This window comes from Ranitomeya imitator, chromosome 7, assembly GCF_032444005.1.
Source record: "Ranitomeya imitator isolate aRanImi1 chromosome 7, aRanImi1.pri, whole genome shotgun sequence".
Classification (NCBI taxonomy): Eukaryota; Metazoa; Chordata; class Amphibia; order Anura; family Dendrobatidae; genus Ranitomeya; species Ranitomeya imitator.
This window is the reverse complement of record NC_091288.1, coordinates 92,036,770-92,058,590: the sequence shown is the minus strand read 5'-3', so window position 1 is coordinate 92,058,590 and position 21,821 is coordinate 92,036,770. Positions and strand designations below refer to the sequence as shown.

The following is a 21,821-nucleotide window of genomic DNA, read 5'->3' as shown; positions in this document are numbered from 1 at the left end:
ATTTAAAATTGGTTCCAAGGGGTACACGGGCAGCAGTGGTCTGGTCAGCGGAGGCCGATTGTAATGAGTGTCTGCCAGTTAGTAGTCCAAAACAATAAATAAATGTGAATGTCTCGCATTAAAACAAAACGAAAACACTAAAGGCTGCAATCATTAGGTACAGGGGTGGGATCCTCTGCGTAGTTTCAGACCTACTAATTTGGCGCAAAGTATTTACTTTGGTAAATAGAGGACACTGCCCCTGACTATGTTAAGTACCATCATACATGTCAACACAATGGTATTGTCAGTGGCAGGAATGGAAGGATGTCAGCGCATAGACTAAACATTGGTGGAAGTGTGAGAGATAACTGTGGAAGTGGTAGAGCAATGTTTGACCTGGGGGTGGGTGAACTCTCTTATGGCCGGCGGTACAGGCCCAGGGCCCCTCATGTTACAACAGTGTGTCTGACGTTGGGTGCACACCACCACCGCCAGAGACACTTTATTGAACTATGAGGGACCCAGTGGCAGTGCTGTCGACCAAAAGCGGGCACACCCACCTCTTCAGACAAACAGCACTCTCACGGGTGCTTGCGGCAAGTCGCGATAACACGGCCCCGTGTGGGGAGTTTGGCCATTTAGGGAGGTGTAAACATGTCGTATGCTGGACAATCAGCTGCAGCAAATTAAGACATTAGAAAAGTAATTCACAGTAGTCCACAGGCAAGAGCTTTTCATAGGAAAGCTAGATGTCGGCCGGGCAAGGTGGGGCAAAAGAATTCGAAATCCAGTTGTGGTTCATTTTAATGAATGTTAGATCATCAACATTTTGGGTAGCCAGACGAGTCCTTTTTTCGGTTAATATTGAACCTGCAGCACTGAATACTCTTTCTGATAGGACACTAGCTGCCGGGCAAGCAAGCTCCTGCAATGCATATTCTGCCAATTCTGGCCAGGTGTCTAATTTGGATGCCCAGTAATCAATTGGGAATGACAGTTGAGGGAGAACATCGATAAGGGATGAAAAATAGTTTGTAACCATACTGGACAAATGTTGTCTCCTGTCACTTTCAATTGATGCAGCAGTACCTGTCCTGTCTGCGGTCATAGCAAAATCACTCCACAACCTGGTCAGAAAACCCCTCTGTCCAACGCCACTTCTGATGTGTGCACCCCTAACACTCCTGGTCTGCTGCCCCCTGGAGCTCGTGTGAGAACGATCACGTGCGCTGTGTGCTGGGAACGCCTGAAGCAAACGGTCAACAAGAGTTGATTGTTTGGTTGCTAATATTAGTTCCAAGTTCTCATGTGGCATAATATTTTGCAATTTGCCTTTATAGCGAGGATCAAGGAGGCAGGCCAACCAGTAATCGTCATCGTTCATCATTTTAGTAATGCGTGTGTCCCTTTTGAGGATACGTAAGGCATAATCCGCCATGTGGGCCAAAGTTCCAGTTGTCAAATCTGCGGTTGTGATTGGTTGAGGGGCAGTTTCAGGCAAATCAACGTCACTTGTGTCCCTCAAAAAAACAGAACCCGGCCTTTGCCACGCAACCAATTTCCAGTGCCCCCGGGAAAGCTTCCTCATTAAAAATATACTCATCCCCATCATCCTCCTCGTCCTCCACCTCCTCTTTGCCCGCTACCTCATCCTGTACACTGCCCTGACCAGACAATGGCTGACTGTCATCAAGGCTTACCTCTTCCTCTGGTGCAGACGCCTGATCCTTTATGTGCGTCAAACTTTGCATCAGCAGACACATTAGGGGGATGCTCATGCTTATTATGGCATTGTCTGCACTAACCAGCCGTGTGCATTCCTCAAAACACTGAAGGACTTGACACATGTCTTGTATCTTCGACCACTGCACACCTGACAACTCCATGTCTGCCATCCTACTGCCTGCCCGTGTATGTGTATCCTCCCACAAAAACATAACAGCCCGCCTCTGTTCGCACAGTCTCTGAAGCATGTGCAGTGTTGAGTTCCACCTTGTTGCAACGTCTATGATTAGGCCATGCTGGGGAAGGTTCAAAGACCGCTGATAGGTCTGCATACGGCTGGAGTGTACAGGCGAATGGCGGATATGTGAGCAAAGTCCACGCACTTTGAGGAGCAGGTCGGAGAACCCAGGATAAGTTTTCAATAAGCACTGCACCACCAGGTTTAAGGTGTGAGACAGACAAGGAATGTGTTTCAGTTGGGAAAGGGAGATGGCAGCCATGAAATTCCTTCCGTTATCACTCACTACCTTGCCTGCCTCAAGATCTACTGTGCCCAGCCACAACTGCGTTTCTTGCTGCAAGAACTCGGACAGAACTTCCGTGGTGTGTCTGTTGTCGCCCAAACACTTCATAGCCAATACAGCCTGCTGACGCTTGCCAGTAGCTGGCCCATAATGGGACAACTGGTGTGCAACAGTGACAGCTGCCGATGGAGTGGTTGGGCGACTGCGGTCTGTGGAAGAGCTCTCGCTTCTGCAGGAGGACGAGGAGGAGGAGGAGGGGGTGCGAACGCCTACAGCCAACTGTTTCCTAGACCGTGGGCTAGGCACAACTGTCCCGAAATTGATGTCCCCTGTGGACCCTGCATCCACCACATTCACCCAGTGTGCCGTGATGGACACGTAACGTCCCTGGCCATGCCTACTGGTCCATGCATCTGTAGTCAGGTGCACCTTTGTACTCACAGATTGCCTGAGTGCATGGACGATGCGCTGTTTAACATGCTGGTGCAGGGCTGGGATGGCTTTTCTGGAAAAAAAGTGTCGACTGGGTAGCTCGTAGCGTGGTTCAGCGTACTCCATCAGGGCTTTGAAAGCTTCGCTTTCAACTAACCGGTAGGGCATCATCTCTAACGAGATTAGTCTAGCTATGTGGGCGTTAAAACCCTGTGTACGCGGATGCGAGGATAAGTACTTCCTTTTTCTAACCAGAGTCTCATGTAGGGTGAGCTGGACTGGAGAGCTGGAGATCGTGGAACTAGCGGGTGTGCCGGTGGACATGGCAGACTGAGAGACGGTTGGAGACGGTATTGTTTCCGCCGGTGCCCTAGATGCAGTATTTCCTCCTACTAAACTGGTGATTCCCTGACCCTGACTGCTTTGGGCTGGCAAAGAAACCTGCACAGATACTGCCGGTGGTGCGGAAAATGGTGGCCTTACAGTGACGGAAGGGATGTTGCGTTGCTGACTAGCTTCATTGGCCGAGGGTGCTACAACCTTAAGAGACGTTTGGTAGTTAGTCCAGGCTTGCAAATGCATGGTGGTTAAATGTCTACGCATGCAACTTGTATTGAGACTTTTCAGATTCTGACCTCTGCTTAAGCTAATTGAACATTTTTGACAGATGACTTTGCGCTGATCAATTGGATGTTGTTTAAAAAAATGCCAGACTGCACTCTTCCTAGCATCGGATCCCTTTTCAGGAATTGCAGACTGAGCTTTAACCGGATGGCCACGCTGTCCTCCAACAGGTTTTGGCTTTGCCACGCGTTTTGGGCCAGATACGGGCCCTGCAGATGGAACCTGTTGCGATGTTGATGCCTGCTGCGGCCCCTCCTCCACCTCCGCTTCAGAACTACTGCCGCCTGCACCCTGTTCCCCCAATGGCTGCCAATCGGGGTCAACAACTGGGTCATCTATAACCTCCTCTTCTAGCTCGTGTGCAACTTCATCTGTGTCACCGTGTCGGTCGGTGGTATAGCGTTCGTGACGGGGCAACATAGTCTCATCAGGGTCTGATTGTGGATCAGTACCCTGAGAGGGCAATGTTGTGGTCTGAGTCAAAGGACCAGCATAGTAGTCTGGCTGTGGCTGTGCATCAGTGCACTCCATGTCAGAATCTACTTGTAATGGGCATGGCCTGTTAACTGTTTCACTTTCTAAGCCAGGGACGGTATGTGTAAAGAGCTCCATGGAGTAACCCGTTGTGTCGCCTGCTGCATCCTTCTCTCTTGTTGTTGTTTTTGCTGAAGAGGACAAGGAAGAAACTTGTCCCTGACCGTGAACATCCACAAACGACGCGCTGCTTTTACATTTACCAGTTTCAGAAGAGGAGGCAATGAGCTAGAGGCTGAGTCAGCAAAGTAAGCCAAAACTTGCTGTTGCTGCTCCGGCTTTAAAAGCGGTTTTCCTACTCCCAGAAAAGAGAGCGTTCGAGGCCTTGTGTAGCCAGACGACGAACCTGGCTCCACAGCTCCAGACTTAGGTGGAATATTTTTTTTCCCACGACCACCTGATGCTCCACTACCACCATTACCAGCTGACAATGAACGCCCACGGCCACGACCTCTTGCACCAGACTTCCTCATTGTTTTAAAAACTTAACCAAAGTAACTTTATTTATTGCTGTCAAACAACTTACACGGTGAGCTATAACTTCAGTATGATTTCGATATCCCTTTACAGGTTGGTGAGACCGCAAGGAAAATCAGGCACAATGTTACACACTCTGTTTTCTGTGGCACCAAATCAGAGAGATGCCACACACGCAGGACTGTCACTCAAGCACAAATGTCAATATTAATCTCCCATTTTTTTTTTTTTTCAGGGAGAATTTAGAAACAAAATAAAATAAAATGTTTTTTTCAGGAAGAATTTAGAAACCAAATAAAATAAAATGATTTCTTCAGGGAGAATTTAGAAACCAAATTAAAAAAAATAGCCTTTCTATGGCCCAGTGCCCACTATTTGAGAGAGAGAGATGGCACACCCAGGAGTCAAGACTGGCACACAAGCAGAAAGGGCAATATTAATCTCCCACTGATTTTTTTTTTTTTCAGGGAGACTTTAGAAACAAAATAAAATAAAATGATTTTTTCAGGAAGAATTTAGAAACCAAATAAAATACAATGATTTTTTCAGGGAGAATTTTGAAACCAAATAAAAAAAATAGGCTTTCTATGGCCCACTGAGTGAGAGATGGCACACATAGGAGTCAGGAGTGGCACACAAGCCCAGAGGCCAATATTTATCTCCCACTGATTGATTAATTGATTTTTTCAGGTAGAATTTAGAAACCAAATCAACCCCCCAAAAAATAGGCTTTCTATGGCCCACTATTTGAGAGAGAGAGATGGCACACCCAGGAGTCAAGACTGGCACACAAGCAGAAAGGGCAATATTAATCTCCCACTGTTTTTTTTTTTTTTTTTCAGGAAGACTTTAGAAACAAAATAAAATAAAATGATTTTTTCAGGAAGAATTTAGAAACCAAATAAAATAAAATGATATTTTCAGGGAGAATTTAGAAACCAAATAAAAAAATAGCCTTTCTATGGCCCAGTGCCCACTATTTGAGAGAGAGAGATGGCACACCCAGGAGTCAAGACTGGCACACAAGCAGAAAGGGCAATATTAATCTCCCACTGTTTTTTTTTTTTTTTTCAGGGAGACTTTAGAAAAAAAAAATAATAGAATAAAATGATTTTTTCAGGAAGAATTTAGAAACCAAATAAAATAAAATGATTTTTTCAGGGAGAATTTAGAAAACAAATAAAACAAAAATAGGCTTTCTATGTCCCACTGAGTGAGAGATGACGCACACAGGAGTCAGGAGTGGCACACAAGCCCAGAGGCCAATATTTTTCTCCCAATGATTGATGTATGATTGATGTAGTGATTTTTTCAGGTAGATTTTGGAACCCAAATCAAGCAAAAAAAATAATAGGCTTTCTATGGCCCACAATTGGAGAGAGAGAGAGAGATGGCACACCCAGGAGTCAAGACTGGCACACAAGCAGAAAGGGCAATATTAATCTCCCACTGATTTTTTTTTTTTTTTTCAGGGAGACTTTAGAAAAAAAAATAGAATAAAATGATTTTTTCAGGAAGAATTTAGAAACCAAATAAAATAAAATGATTTTTTCAGGGAGAATTTAGAAAACAAATAAAACAAAAATAGGCTTTCTATGGCCCACTGAGTGAGAGGTGACGCACACAGGAGTCAGGAGTGGCACACAAGCCCAGAGGCCAATATTTTTCTCCCAATGATTGATGTATGATTGATGTAGTGATTTTTTCAGGTAGATTTTGGAACCCAAATCAAGCAAAAAAAATAATAGGCTTTCTATGGCCCACAATTGGAGAGAGAGAGAGAGATGGCACACCCAGGAGTCAAGACTGGCACACAAGCAGAAAGGGCAATATTAATCTCCCACTGATTTTTTTTTTTTTTTCAGGAAGACTTTAGAAACAAAATAAAATAAAATGATTTTTTCAGGAAGAATTTAGAAACCAAATAAAATAAAATGATATTTTCAGGGAGAATTTAGAAACCAAATAAAAAAATAGCCTTTCTATGGCCCAGTGCCCACTATTTGAGAGAGAGAGATGGCACACCCAGGAGTCAAGACTGGCACACAAGCAGAAAGGGCAATATTAATCTCCCACTGATTTTTTTTTTTTTCAGGGAGACTTTAGAAACAAAATAAAATAAAATGATTTTTTCAGGAAGAATTTAGAAACCAAATAAAATAAAAAGTTTTATTCAGGGAGATTTTAGAACCCCCCTCCCTCCACCCCCCCCCCCCCCCAAAAAAAAATAGGCTTTCTATGGCCCACTGAGTGAGAGATGGCACACACAGGAGTCAGGAGTGGCACACAAGCCCAGAGGCCAATATTTATCTTCCACTGATTGATTTATTGATTTTTTCAGGTAGAATTTAGAACCCAAATCAACCAAAAAAAAAAATAGGCTTTCTATGGCCCACTGAGTGAGAGATGGCACACACAGGAGTCAGGAGTGGCACACAAGCCCAGAGGCAAATATTTATCTCCCACTGATTGATTTATTGATTTTTTCAGGTAGAATTTAGAACCCAAATCAACCAAAAAAATAAATAGGCTTTCTATGGCCCACTGAGTGAGAGATGGCACACACAGGAGTCAGGAGTGGCACACAAGCCCAGAGGCCAATATTTATCTCCCACTGATTGATTTATTGATTTTTTCAGGTAGAATTTAGAACCCAAATCAACCAAAAAAATAAATAGGCTTTCTATGGCCCACTGAGTGAGATGGCACACACAGGAGTCAGGAGAGGCACACAAGCCCAGAGGCCAATATTTATCTCCCACTGATTGATTTATTGATTTTTTCAGGTAGAATTTAGAACCCATATCAACCAAAAAAATAAATAGGCTTTTTATGGCCCACTGAGTGAGAGATGGCACACACAGGAGTCAGGAGTGGCACACAAGCCCAGAGGCCAATAGCCAATATTTATCTCCCACTGATTGATTTATTGATTTTTTCAGGTAGAATTTAGAACCCAAATCAACCAAAAAAATGAATAGGCTTTCTATGGCCCACTGAGTGAGAGATGGCACACACAGGAGTCAGGAGTGGCACACAAGCCCAGAAGCCAATATTTATCTCCCACTGATTGATTTATTGATTTTTTCAGGTAGAATTTAGAACCCAAATCAACCAAAAAATAAATAGGCTTTCTATGGCCCACTGAGTGAGAGATGGCACACACAGGAGTCAGGAGTGGCACACAAGCCCAGAGGCCAATATTTATCTCCCACTGATTGATTTATTGATTTTTTCAGGTAGAATTTAGAACCCAAATCAACCAAAAAAATAAATAGGCTTTCTATGGCCCACTGAGTGAGAGATGGCACACACAGGGATGGCACTCTAGCAGAAATGCCAATCTTAATCTCCCACAAAAAAAAAAAACAGGGACTGTCCTACAATTACTATCTCCCTGCAGTAATCTCAGCCGGGTATGGCAGGCAGCAATAAGGAGTGGACTGATGCACAAATGAAATAAAAAGTGTGGACAAACAAAAAAGATAGCTGTGCAGAAAGGAAGGAACAAGAGGATTTGTGCTTTGAAAAAAGCAGTTGGTTTGCACAGCGGCGTACACACAGCAATGCAGCTATCAGGGAGCCTTCTAGGGCAGCCCAATGAGCTACAGCGCTGAGAAAAAAAAAAATGTAGCCTCCACTGTCCCTGCAAACCGAAGGTGGTGTTGGACAGTGGAAATCGCTACAGCACAAGCGGTTTGGTGGTTAATGGACCCTGCCAAACGCTATCCCTGCTTCTGACGAAGCGGCAGCAACCTCTCCCTAAGCTCAGATCAGCAGCAGTAAGATGGCGGTCGGCGGGAACGCCCCTTTATGGCCCCTGTGACGCCGCAGACAGCAAGCCAATCACTGCAATGCCCTTCTCTAAGATGGTGGGGACCAGGACCTATGTCATCACGCTGCCCACACTCTGCGTTCACCTTCATTGGCTGAGAAATGGCGCTTTTCGCGTAATTGAAACGCGACTTTGGCGCGAAAGTCGCGTACCGCATGGCCGACCCCACACAGGGGTCGGATTGGGTTTCATGAAACCCGACTTTGTCAAAAGTCGGCGACTTTTGAAAATGAACGACCCGTTTCGCTCAACCCTAGTGACCAATAGTGACCCTCTTAGTCAAGTGCAATAGATTTGTGTATAACTATCTCAGAAACCAATCACATAAAATATAAGATAGCAAGGCCAATGGGCATGTTCACATCTACATTTTGGTTCTGTATCAGTCACATGATGGATACCATTATCACTGAAAAAAATCCTAATAAAGGGAATCTGTCATGTAAACAAATTCCGTTAACCTGCAGATATGGGGTTAAGCTGCAGGATAGGAGCAGTAGTGGAGTATATTAATACACATTTAATAAAACATATATAGAAGGGAGTGCATACGTATTTAAAATTGTAGGTCGTTTAGTTCTGTCACAGTACCTATCACATTTGGCAGGAATAATAGCGCTGTGCTCCCCAAATACTAGATGGAATCTCTAAACAAAACCTCAAATGTGCATGAGATCAAAGTCTCAATCAAATGACATTACTATTTTCAGAAATGCAAACAATAAACACATAAAAGCAACCACAATATCTATAAATAAACATATTAGTATAGTAAGGTGGCACAGTTTGCCTTTTTTAAAAGCTTTCGATGAATTCCCTTTTTTACGCAGAGCGTTCCATGGTCTCACAGTTCTTACAATAAAGAAGCCTCTTCTATGCAAAGTATGAAACATTTTCCTGTATTGTAGTTTACATTCCTGTGTATAAATAGATATTGAAGAATAATTAATTATTGGGTCACCGCCAAGCAGAAACCCATTTTTATAAAATTAATAACACTGTTCCTTTTAATATTTCTAGACAATACAGTCCACTATCTAAATGTAATACTTTAGTTCCAACTTTAATCTCCTCTTCACCACATTGCGATTTTCATTTTTTGCGCTTTTGTTTCTTACCCTTCTTCCAAGAGCCATGATTTGTTTTATTTTTCGTCTTCTGCAGACCGCCGGCTGTCTTGACAGCCAATCCGTGCCCCACAAAATCACGTGAAAAGGTGCCGACTTGTGACACCCTTCCGGCAGGCGCATGTTAAATGCCCCTGTCAGTGATTGACAGCAATATTTTACTGGTTACCAGACACAAATGGATTTTGGAACCACCCACGGTTGTTAAAAGAGCATGACAGCTGATCACATCAGCTGTCTTGTGCGAGGAAGGACTGGGGCTCAGAGTTGGAGTTCACATAAAAGGCAGGGACACGACCTTGCACATATCAGTATGTGCAAGGTTGTGAAGAGGTTATGACTATGCACATCTCCAAACAGTTTTAGTTGGTTGATTTGCTTAATGTATGCAGTATGCAAATTTAAGCAACTTTCTAACTAGTCTTAATTATCTGGTTAAAGATTGCTGCCTTACATGAACAGCAGATTGGTGCTGCTGACACTGTATGGAGCGAGCTCAGGAGTTGAGCCCATTCCATACAACACACCCGACACCCATCAGTAAGTGATGCAATTGAAGATAACTCTCTTTGAATTGCTTTAGCTATTAAACATCAATGTCAAGAGCTGGAGCGGCATTTATCAGGTTTCAATTTGCCGGGCATCAAGGACATAATTTGCCGATTGGTTACAATGGCAGCTATGGGCCTTATGAAGGCCCTCATATGTACCATGGGCTTCATTAGAGATTGGTCATGCCACAATACACTTCTATCATATTGTATTGTAGTGTATTGCCTAGGTGAATCAATCACAGGTTGAAGTCCCATAAGGGGATTGTGTAAAGATATAAAGGACGTATAAAAGTTTAAATCACTCCCTTTTTCCTCAAACATAGATATTGAATTGATCATTCCATTGTGGTCCATGGTTATTGATCTTTCTTGATAGATAACACTTTACCAGGCTGTCTCAGACTTTGTATATTTTCCATGTCAGTAGTACTGAAATAGGTAGCCAACTTCTAATATTGGCAGTTTTTTTTATCTACAAGTGTGGTAGGCAGGTCTGATTCTGCCTCAATTTCTATAGTGGATTGTGGAAAGCAGGTCTGCTTTTGTACCATTGTAATAGTGTCTTTGTTGTGTTCCTTTTAATGTTTATATTAAATGTTACATTTTAAATTCCAATCTCTTGCTGACTCTGTTATCTATTGTGGGACTTCTATCCTTTACTGTGGATTTTTTTTGCTAAAATCAAAATTTGATATCACTATTTTTCATATCACACATGAGTATGGTTGGTTAATTACCACTGGAATAGACAGTAATCATTGGCTGACTGTGGTGAAGGACATATTCTCTGATTGAGAACTTTTGCAAAAGACGTATACACTGTCCTTTCAACACAGTGGACCATTTCCTCCTTGTACAGATGTTCTCATTTCTTGGCATGACAGACTTGGCCCTATCTTGGATCTCCTCACACCTAACAGACAAGTACATTCAGTGCCTCCCACTAACACACCCCCTCATCATCTTGTCCCATAGCTGTCAGTGTCCCCCAAGGTTCAGTTCTAGGACCCTTGCTCTTCCCATTCTACATCTTTGGCCTGGGACAGCTCATGGAGTCTTACGGCTTTCAATATCATCTCTATGCTGAAGACACATAGATCTACCTCTCTAGACCTTATATCACCATTTTACTAACTAGAATCCTACAATGTCTGTCAGCTATTTCTTATTTCTTCTCTGCTAGGTTTCTAAAACTTATCATGGATAAAGACAAATGCATCCTCTTTTCAATATGTCATTCAACCCCCCCCAACTGACCTATTCAGCAAAGTCAATGGCTGCCCAATGTCCCCAGTCCGCAAGCTTGGCTCTGATCTCTCCTTCAAATCTGAGGTCTAAGTCCTTTCCACTTCCTGCTGACTCAAACTCAAAAATATCTCCCAGATCTGAACATTCCTCAACCATAAATCTGCAAAAACACTAGTGCATTCCCTCATTATCTCCTACTTCGCCTACTGCTACCTCCCACCCTGTGGCCTGCCTTCTAACACTCTTGCACCTATATAATCTATCCTAAACTCTGCTGCCTGACTAATCCACCTGTCACCTCGCTATTCTCCGGCTTCTCCCCCCTGTCAATCCCTGCATTGGCTCCACATTGCCCCAATACTCCTGTTCAAAACTCTAACTTTGGCATACAAAGACATCCAAAACCTATCTGTACATCTGTGACCCAGAGTCACGGTACTTACCTGCACACAACTTCCAATCATCACAATATCTCCTTCTATACTCCCCTTTTATCTCCTCTTCCCGCAATCGCATACTAGATTTTTCCTAGATCCCCTCAACTCTGGAACTGTGTACCCCAACATATCATACACACGCCTACCATGGGAACCTTCAAAAAGAACCTGAAGAACCACCTCTTCTGACAAGCCTACAACCTAAACTAATCCTTGCTCCACCATACCGCTGCACAAGCAGCTCTACCCTCACCTATTGTATCCTCACCCAACCCTTGTAGACTGTGATCCCTCACGGGCAGGGTCCTCTCTACTCCAAACCAGTTGGTCACTTGTATTATTTAACCCTCCGTCAGGAACAATGGATCTGACAGGCGCAGCACTTCTACTTTCATTTCTCCCTTCTTACCAGATTTTCAGGAAACCCCCTTCCTCTAGATAGTCTTCTGGCTCTAGCTGCTGTGTGAAACCTGATACCACAGTTGGTCTGCAGAGCTTCAGGAAGGAAGATATAGCTGTGCTGGCTTTTCAGGCTCATTGGTCCCTAACACATCACACTTTATAAGGTTGGTATGTAATGTTTTTAGTCATTACTATTGTTTATTTAGCTTGTTTTATGAATGGATAGAGAAAGGTTTGTGGATATTTCATATAAATAAGGCAGATTTTCTTACAAATGAATGGCTATTTGGTGGGAGTTTTGAAATTTGTGTATATCAAAGTTATTACTTTTATGTTGAGTAAATGGGTTGTTTTGCACCTGATAATGTGTAGTCTCTTTTATTACATCCCTATGAAGGTCACTGATCACTTTTCGATCACTGAAATTGAGAAAATTAGATATTCTAGGCATTTTTCTAGCCTGCGCTTGACTGGCACATTGTTCCATTACGAGTTAGTGCGAATATTGTTACTGACGGAGGGTTAAGATTATTGTCCTTCTTTTTATTATGTTTACCCCTTTTTACATGTAAAGCGCCATGGAATAAATTGCTCTATAACAATAAATAATAATAATATTACTGCTGTGCGACTGCCAAAGAAAGGGAGTCAAGTAGACCCTAGAGTAACAGAAATTTTCAAAAAACTGCAATTATAGAATTTATATTCTAGGGAAATTGATGACACTTTAGCAGTGTGTGGCAATAATTTTGGCAAATGTTTGTACTCTAAGTGGGGTCTCCTTCATGTGTGTAGCCTATAACAGTAGGGCTCCCAGACTGGCAGACCTGCACTTACTTGACAAAAAGAAAGCATTTAGAGAATTAAAGGAAGTAGGTAGTGAGGAGGCATTAAATAAATACAAAAAATTAAATAAATTCTGTAAAAAGTAAATCAAGGCAGCAAAGATTGAGACAGAGAGACTCATTGCCAGAGAGAGTAAAAATAATCCTAAAATATTCTTTAACTACATAAATAGTGAGAAACTAAAAAATGATAATGTTGGCCCCCTTAAAATAGTCTGGGTGAAATAGTGGATGAGGATGAGGAAAAAGCCAATATGCTAAATGACTTTTTTTCATCAGTATTTACACAAGAAAATCCCATGGCAGACAAAATGACTAGTGATATAAATTCCCAATTAAATGTCACCTGCTTAACCCAGCAGGAAGTGTGGCGGCGTCTAAAACTCACTAAAATTGACAAATCTCCAGGCCCGGATGGGATACACCCTCGAGTACTGCAGGAATTAAGTACAGTCATTGATAGACCATTATTTTTAATCTTTAAAGACTCCATAATAACAGGGTCTGTGCCACAGGACTGGCGTATAGCAAATGTGGTGCCAATATTCAAAAAGGGGACAAAAACTGAACTCGGAAATTATAGGCCAGTAAGCTTAACCTCTACTGTGGGTAAAATCCTGGAGGGCATTCTATACTGGAGTATCTGAAGAGGAATAACCTCATGACCCAGTATCAGCACGGGTTTACTAGGGACCGTTCATGTCAGACTAATCTGATCAGCTTCTATGAAGAGGTAAGTTCTGGACTGGACCAAGGGAACCCAGTGGATGTAGTGTATATGGACTTTTCAAAAGCTTTTGATACGGTGCCACACAAAAGGTTGATACATAAAATGAGAATAATGGGGATAGGGGAAAATATGTGCAAGTGGGTTGAGAGCTGGCTCAGGGATAGGAAACAAAGGGTGGTTATTAATGGAGCACATTCGGACTGGGTTGCAGTTAGCAGTGGGGTACCACAGGGGTCAGTATTGGGCCCTCTTCTTTTTAACATATTCATTAATGACCTTGTAGGGGGCATTCAGAATAGAATTTCAGTATTTGCAGATGACACTAAACTCTGCAGGGTAATCAATACAGAGGAGGACAATTTTATATTACAGGATGATTTATGTAAACTAGAAGCTTGGGCTGATAAATGGCAAATGAGCTTTAATGGGGATAAATGTAAGGCCATGCACTTGGGTAGAAGTAATAAGATGTATAATTATGTGCATAATTCTAAAACTCTGGGCAAAACCGTCAATGAAAAAGACCTGGGTGTATGGGTGGATGACAAACTCATATTCAGTGGCCAGTGTCAGGCAGCTGCTACAAAGGCAAATAAAATAATGGGATGCATTAAAAGAGGCATAGATGCTCATGAGGAGAACATAATTTTACCTCTATACAAGTCACTAGTTCGACCACACTTAGAATACTGTGCACAGTTCTGGTCTCCGGTGTATAAGAAAGACATAGCTGAACTAGAGCGGGTGCAGAGAAGAGCAACCAAGGTTATTAGAGGACTGGGGGGTCTGCAATACCAAGATAGGTTATTACACTTGGGGCTATTTAGTTTGGAAAAACGAAGACTAAGGGGTGATCTTATTTTAATGTATAAATATATGAGGGGACAGTACAAAGACCTTTCTGATGATCTTTTTAGACATAGACCTGAAACAGGGACAAGGGGGCATCCTCTGCGTTTGGAGGAAAAAATGTTTAAGCATAATAACAGACGCAGATTCTTTACTGTAAGAGCAGTGAGACTATGGAACTCTCTGCCGTATGATGTTGTAATGAGCGATTCTTTACTTAAATTTAAGAGGGGACTGGATACTTTTCTGGAAAAGTATAATGTTACAGGGTATATATTATAGATTCCTCGATAGGGCGTTGATCCAGGGAACTAGTCTGATTGCCGTATGTGGAGTCGGGAAGGAATTTTTTTCCCCAATGTGGAGCTTACTCTTTGCCACATGGTTTTTTTTTGCCTTCCTCTGGATCAACATGTTAGGGCATGTTAGGTTAGGCTATGGGTTGAACTAGATGGACTTATAGTCTTCCTTCAACCTTAATAACTATGTAACTATGTAACTATGATACAGTGTTGGGGTTACTAAGGAGTCCTCCTACGAAGTGGTTACTAGTAGAAGGGCCAAGATACGGTATGGGGCTACTAAGGGGGGCCATCATACAGCATGGAATCTACCAAAGGGGCCATAATACAGACTGAGGGATACTAACGGCGTCCTAATATGGAGTGGGTGCTAATAAGGGGGCCCTCCTACAGAGTTGGGGCTTCTATTGGGGCCATCAGAGTGAGCTCTATTAAGGGAGCCATCTTACAGAGTTTTGGCTAAAAAGGGGCTAATATACTATATTGACTACAGTGGAGGCCATCATACAGGTTAGGGACTAATATGGGGGCTATCATACAGTGAGGGAGCCATTATACATCGTAGGGGCTACAGTGAGGACATTGTACAGTGTGGGAGCCATCAAACAGTATGGGGGCTACTATGTGGCCATTATACAATGTGTGGACTACTGTGCAGACAACATATAACTTTTGAGATGTTATGTGGTCTATAGTAACGCTGTAGGGACATATGTTTGTATAAAACGGGGCTGTTGAGACAACTTTCTGTGTTTAAGGGTGCTTTAGTGACATATTGTATAGAGGGGAGCTGTACAGGGGATGTCTCAGAGGACATTATTAATGTTATGTGGGCACTTATTATAGGGGCACTTGGGTATTGTTAGTGTTAAAGTGACTCATATGGGACATTATTACTTTCTAGGAGGCAAAATGTGGGCACTGTTTTCTAGGGCACTTTCACAAGGCATTAATATATTCTAGAGGTCTTTTTTCCCATCTAGAGGGCTTACCATCTAGAGGGCACAAAGGAGGCATCTTACTTTCTGAGGGGCACAGTGGTGGCCCTTAATATGTGGGGCACTAAATGTAATGCTGTTTTGTACCACACAGCAGGCACAGTAATGAAGACAAATGCAATAGCAGCTCAGTATTGTGGTGACAGTGGGATGAGGAGTTTTTGCAGGTTGGGAATAGATGGAGACAGGGCTGAAAATGTGAGGTCATATTTGTCTTTGTTATACTCTCTGCAGAGAAGTCATCATGTAAGTCTCGGCCAGATGGAAAGATGGGAAAAGTGAATGACTGCATCAGAAACAATGTCAGCTGTAAGTTACTTTATATAATTGTTCTGTAATCTCTTCTATTTTCTGTATCTACCACTATGTGGTCATCACCATATGGTAATAATATCAGTGTTGCCCTTTGTATAGTGATTTACTTTCAGTAACAACTGGGAAATCTGCTGAGGTTCCCCTATGCCTATTAAGGTGACCCACTGTAGTTTGAATCAGGGTTACCTGGCTAGAGGGCCATTCAGATGTTTGCCCCTCCCCCAGGCTGAACCCCTAGCTATGTCTTTGGTGTGATGTAGCATGGCACGGGGCAGTAGCCGTGGCAAGTAGTGTTGAGCGATACCGTCCGATACTTGAAAGTATCGGTATCGGATAGTATCGGCCGATACCCGAAAAGTATCGGATATCGCCGATACCGATATCCGATACCAATACAAGTCAATGGGACACCAAGTATCGGAAGGTATCCTCATGGTTCCCAGGGTCTGAAGGAAAGGAAACTCTCCTTCAGACCCTGGGATCCATATTAATGTGCAAAATAAAGAATTAAAATAAAAAATATTGATATGTTCACCTCTCCGGCGGCCCCTGGACATCACGCTGGTAACCGGCCGGCTTCTTTGTTTAAAATGAGCGCCTTTAGGACCTGCGAATGATGTTGCGGATTCTGATTGGCCGCGTGCCGCTCATGTGACCGCCACGCGACCAATCAGAAGCCGCGACGTCATTCGCAGGTCCTCAATTCCTAGAATTAGGAGTTTAGTGAATGAGAATGACGTCGCGGCTTCTGATTGGTCGCGTGGCGGTCACATGGGCGGCACGCGACCAATCAGAATCCGCAACGTCATTCGCAGGTCCTAAAGGCGCTCATTTTAAACAAAGAAGCCAACCGGTTACCAGCGTGATGTCCAGGGGCCGCCGGAGAGGTGAGCATATCAATATTTTTTATTTTAATTCTTTATTTTACACATCCCTATGGATCCGATACCGATACCCGATACCACAAAAGTATCGGATCTCGGTATCGGAATTCCGATACCACAAGTATCGGCCGATACCCGATACTTGCGGTATCGGAATGCTCATCACTAGTGGCAAGGTACTTGTCTCTTACGCCCTGACACATAGAAGGTGGGAGTCCTGGCTGGTTGTGTGCATGTCATCTAAAGGAGCTCTACACCTTTGCAGACCACATGGTGCTTGTGACTTTGAATGGCTGGGACTGGATATTGAATAGTTCAAAGAGTAAGACCACCACTCAAAAACAAACAGTTTTTAACTCAACATTAACTTGGAGGGAACTATGCACAATAGCTAGCCGGTGCATAACTTCCCAAACGTTTCTTTTGCAATGCAGAGCATCTTCACACACAGTCTCTCTACCTCTTCAAGTTTACTTGTTCCTGACTCAAGTTTCTCTGACTTCACTACCACCCAGCATACTTGTAAGGGGTGTACCGGGACCGTGAGATGCTCCACTCCCTTTCCTCATGCTGATAATGTATATAATTATATATAATGCTTCTGATGCTGCTATGTACATATCTTTAAATGTTGTGCAGATAGGGAAAGTATAGTACCTCAGTATGGACACTAGATGGAGGTACAATAGTGTACATAGTTTACATAGAAGGAGCCAACCATGGATAAGATGGAGGGTTTTCCTTCTCTGAGTTAGTAGCGGCCTTAGAGCCCAGTTAGGGCAGTCAGTTCTGTAACATTTCAAGTAAAGAGCCCAGCCGTCCAGGGCCATTGGTCAAGCAGTGCCGCAGAATAAGAATGCAGTTCGCTCCAAGATGTGGCAGCTTTCTACATGGGCAGATGCCCTCATGCCTTGTGCGAAACAGACAAGGGAATTCCTAAACGTAGTGAAGCTGAACAGGGAGGATGCTGTGGTAACAATCGAGATGGGATGAACCGGGTACAAACTGAAGGACATAGGGAAGAGCACAGGGAAAGTGAAGGATATGAACGGTACAGAACTCTGTGTTGATGCTGTAACTAATGTGGACATGCTGTGATTTAAAACAAGTAAAGTTCTATGTTTAAAGTTGGAATTGGACTCTGTCTCTGTGCAACAACGCCAGCAGCAAAACTTCGGCCGTGCAGATGGGACCCTGATGGTGCAGACTGCGTAGCTGAAGGTACGCTGCAAAGGGAACATTGTATTCATGTGACAGAGTACCAGGGCACGATTGAGCAAGTTATATCAGCAACTACTATGGCCCTGGCGCCCCCCCACATACTCCAACAGTCAAGTTAGTCAGAGTCCTATTCTTAATCTGCGGTTCTGCATACTCTTCTCTTTTAAGTGAAATAGTTTGAGAATATGGCCATTTACTTATCTTCTCCACCTGCAAATGCCTTGGAACTCCTGTCTGGGGCTCTCTTTGTCTCATGTTCTCTGTTAGCCTGTTCAGTCCTGGCTCGTTACCTCTCCGGGTACTTAGGGCCGCACCCCTGGGCATCCTGTCACAGGACCCATCTCCAGAACATCACTCTGTCCTTTGGACAATTCTCGCTTTTCCTCTCTCTCTCTTTACTCATGATACGATACGATACGATACGATACACTTTATTGATCCCGTGGGAAATTATGGTATCACAGCAGCACAACTTAAATCATAAAAATCATAAGGGAATTACATAGTTGACAGAAGAACATTATACATTATACATTAGAATAGGACATACACAACAAGTGAACTGAAATGTAGAGAAATAAGTAGACATTCACCTTGGTGGTTTAACCCTAATGTTATTGTTGTACATTCCCATAGCAGTTGACACAAACGATTTCCTATATTTTTCCTTCTTACACCTCAGAAGTATTAGCCGGTTACTGAAGGTGCTCTTCTGTCTCATGAATAGCTCATATAGTGGATGTGCATTATTGTTCATAATTGTCATACACTTTTTCAGAGTTCTTTTCTCCACTACCTCCTCAAGAGAGTCCAGCTTGCAGCCCACAGCAGAATTTGCCTTCTTAATAATCTTATTCAGCTTATTAGCATCAGAGGCCCGCACACTACTACCCCAGCACGTGATTGCAAAAAAGATGGCACTTGCCACTACAGATTGGTAGAACATTTCTAACATTTTGCTACACGCATTAAAAGACCTCAGTTTCCTTAGGAAATACAGTCTGCTCATCCCCTTCTTGTAGACAAACTCTGAGTGGCATCTCCAGTCCAGTTTGCTATCCAAATGGACCCCCAAATATTTGTAACTCTTCACCTGCTCTACCTCCTGACCAGCAATAGTGATCGGTAAGCATTCCATCTTTATCCTGCTATAGTTGGCCACCAACTCCTTAGTTTTCTTAACATTTAGTTGTAGATAGTTACCATTGCACCAATCCACGAAATTCGACACCACCCTTCTGTATTCCTCATCCCCCTGATCTCCCCTAATGCATCCCACAACCACAGAGTCATCCGAAAATTTTTGAAGGTGGCAAAGTTCAGATTTATACTGAAAGTCTGAAGTATACAGTGTGAATAGAAAGGGCGCAAGCACCGTTCCCTGGGGGGCATCTACACTACTCAGTAATCTGCTTGACACCACTGCTCCCATCTGTACCAACTGTGGCCGATCTGATAGGTAGTCAGTTATCCAATTTCTCATCCCCTCCTCCACCTTCATATCAGTCATCTTTTTGTGTAGTAAAAGTGGCTGCAGGGAGTTAAATGCACTCGAGAAATCGAAGAACATCGCTCGCACCATGGTACCGTCAGTCTCCAGAAATGAATGTACCCTATGTAACAGGGAAAGGATAGCATCATCCACCCCCAATCTATGTCGGTAGGCAAACTGAAGGGGATCGATAAAAGCGTTAACCCTCGGTCTTAAGTGAGCAAGCACTAATCTTTCCAAGGCCTTCATAGCGTGAGATGTTAAGGCTACAGGACGATAGTCATTTAGGGTTGCAGGAGAAGAAGTCTTGGGTACCGGCACCAGACAGGAAGTTTTCCATAACACTGGTACCCTCTGTGTTTGTATACTTCCATTAAATAGGCGTGTAAAGACAGTACACAGCTGGTCTGCACAAACTTTAAGGACATGTGAGCTGAGTCCATCTGGTCCTGCTGCTTTACCAATGTTAAGTGACTTAAACTGCCTCCTCACATCATTTTCGGATACTCTAAATTTAGTCTGCTCATCCTTCAATATCGATGTTGCAGAATTTGCACCCAATTCCCATCCACTATCAGTTGGCAGTACACATGTACTGCTAAATCTATTGAAATACTCATTCATCTCATTAGCCTTGTCCATTGTTCCTGGATCATTTTCAGGCCTCAGCTTAAGCCCAGTCAGTAATTTCATTCCTGACCAAACCTCCCTGGTATTATTGTGGGACAGTTTCTTTTCAAGTTTAATTCTGAAGGCTTCCTGGGCCTCCTTTATTTTATGCTTCAATTCATGCTGTATCATTTTAATTTCCTCTTTGTCACCTAGTTTAAATGCCTTTTTTTTCCTGTTGAGCAAATGCTTCAATTCCTTTGTTATCCATGGCTTGTTGTTTGCAAAACACCTAATCTTTTTAGTCGGCACCAACATATCAGTGCAGAAGTTAATGTAGTCAGTCACTCTACCAACCACTTCATTAACATTTGTATACTCGTCCATTGTCCCAAGCAACACATCCCAGTCTGTAAGATGAAAGCAATCCTGCAAAGCCTGTTCATTTGTTGGACTCCACATTCTAACTGATTTAATCATAGCAGGCTGTTTTCTAACAACAGGTTGGTAGACTGGTGACAATAGTATAAGATTGTGATCAGACTTCCCCAAGGGCGGCAGTGTAGACGATGAATAAGCATTCTTGACATTCGCATAGAGTAAGTCCAACGTAATTTTGTCACGTGTTGTACATTTAACAAATTGATAGAATTTAGGTAAGGCAGTAGAAATTTTAGGTCGGTTAAAATCCCCAGAGATTACAGTAAGCGAGTTGGGGTGTTTCAGCTGGAGCCGAGCAATGACTCCTGACAGCACTTCATGATCCCATGCCTCAGTCTCTAATCATGCCAAGGACACCCACGTTATGCAACTCTGCTTAGTAATCAGGTCAAAAGTCTGCTCTAGCTTCAAGCTAGGCTCAAAACCGACTTTCTAACAGGAAGCAGTGTCTGTCCATTCACTTTAGCCCCTCCCAATCTGGGCCAGTCCCAACTTTTAGCACTGTTTTCCCCTACTAACTGAATGTTGCTGGGCAGAGTACAGCTCTAACACTAACAAAGCATGTCACTAAACACATTGCACATCTAAATACATTGAAACAATACACGTTTCTTCAAGTGGGAATGTGGGTAGCATGTTCATCTCCTTACATATGCTTTATCCAATAAGCACCTAACACACAGTGGGGAAATGAAGGGTTGGGTAACTATACATGACACACATATATTGTCAATTTTTAGTGCCAGTGTTAAGAGTTGCTTTAAACATACTTAATGATAAAATGCTAGTAGAAGTTTATCATACCTTAGTGCACCTGACATTTTGCAAGAGGGACAGAAGCCATGTGCATGTATTCGCTGTTTTGCTCCTTTGTCAGCTCCATGTTTCTAGCATGACATTCTTTGCATTGCTGTCAAAAACAGTGATTATTATTAAAACCAGAAACTGCTCACACACCCCTACTGAGAATAGTGAGCAAATAAATGACACATGATTTAAGATTTTACATTGCATTTGTTGGTGATGCATATCCTGCCTCTTCTACTTTCCATTTTATGGGGTTTGCATTTAGTAGGGACTAGAGATGAGCAACCTCATTATATTGCACTACATGCTGGCCCGATTCTAATGCATCGGGTATTCTAGAATATGTATGTATGTATGTATGCATGTATGTATGTATATAGCAGCCACATAGTATATAGCACAGACCACGTAGTATATAGGAGCCACG

At 42.9% G+C, this 21,821-nt stretch overlaps 1 protein-coding gene across 1 annotated transcript in view; it reads right to left on the bottom strand.

Annotated features, from left to right (window-relative positions):
- ICOS (inducible T cell costimulator) overlaps positions 1-21,821 on the bottom strand; it is a 76,066-nt gene that overhangs the window by 8,231 nt on the left and 46,014 nt on the right. Inside the window, exon 4 of the mRNA XM_069735377.1 lies at positions 21,392-21,497. Within this exon, the coding sequence (XP_069591478.1) occupies positions 21,393-21,497 (105 nt within the window). The 3' untranslated portion in view covers position 21,392. The remainder of the gene's footprint in view (positions 1-21,391; positions 21,498-21,821) is intronic.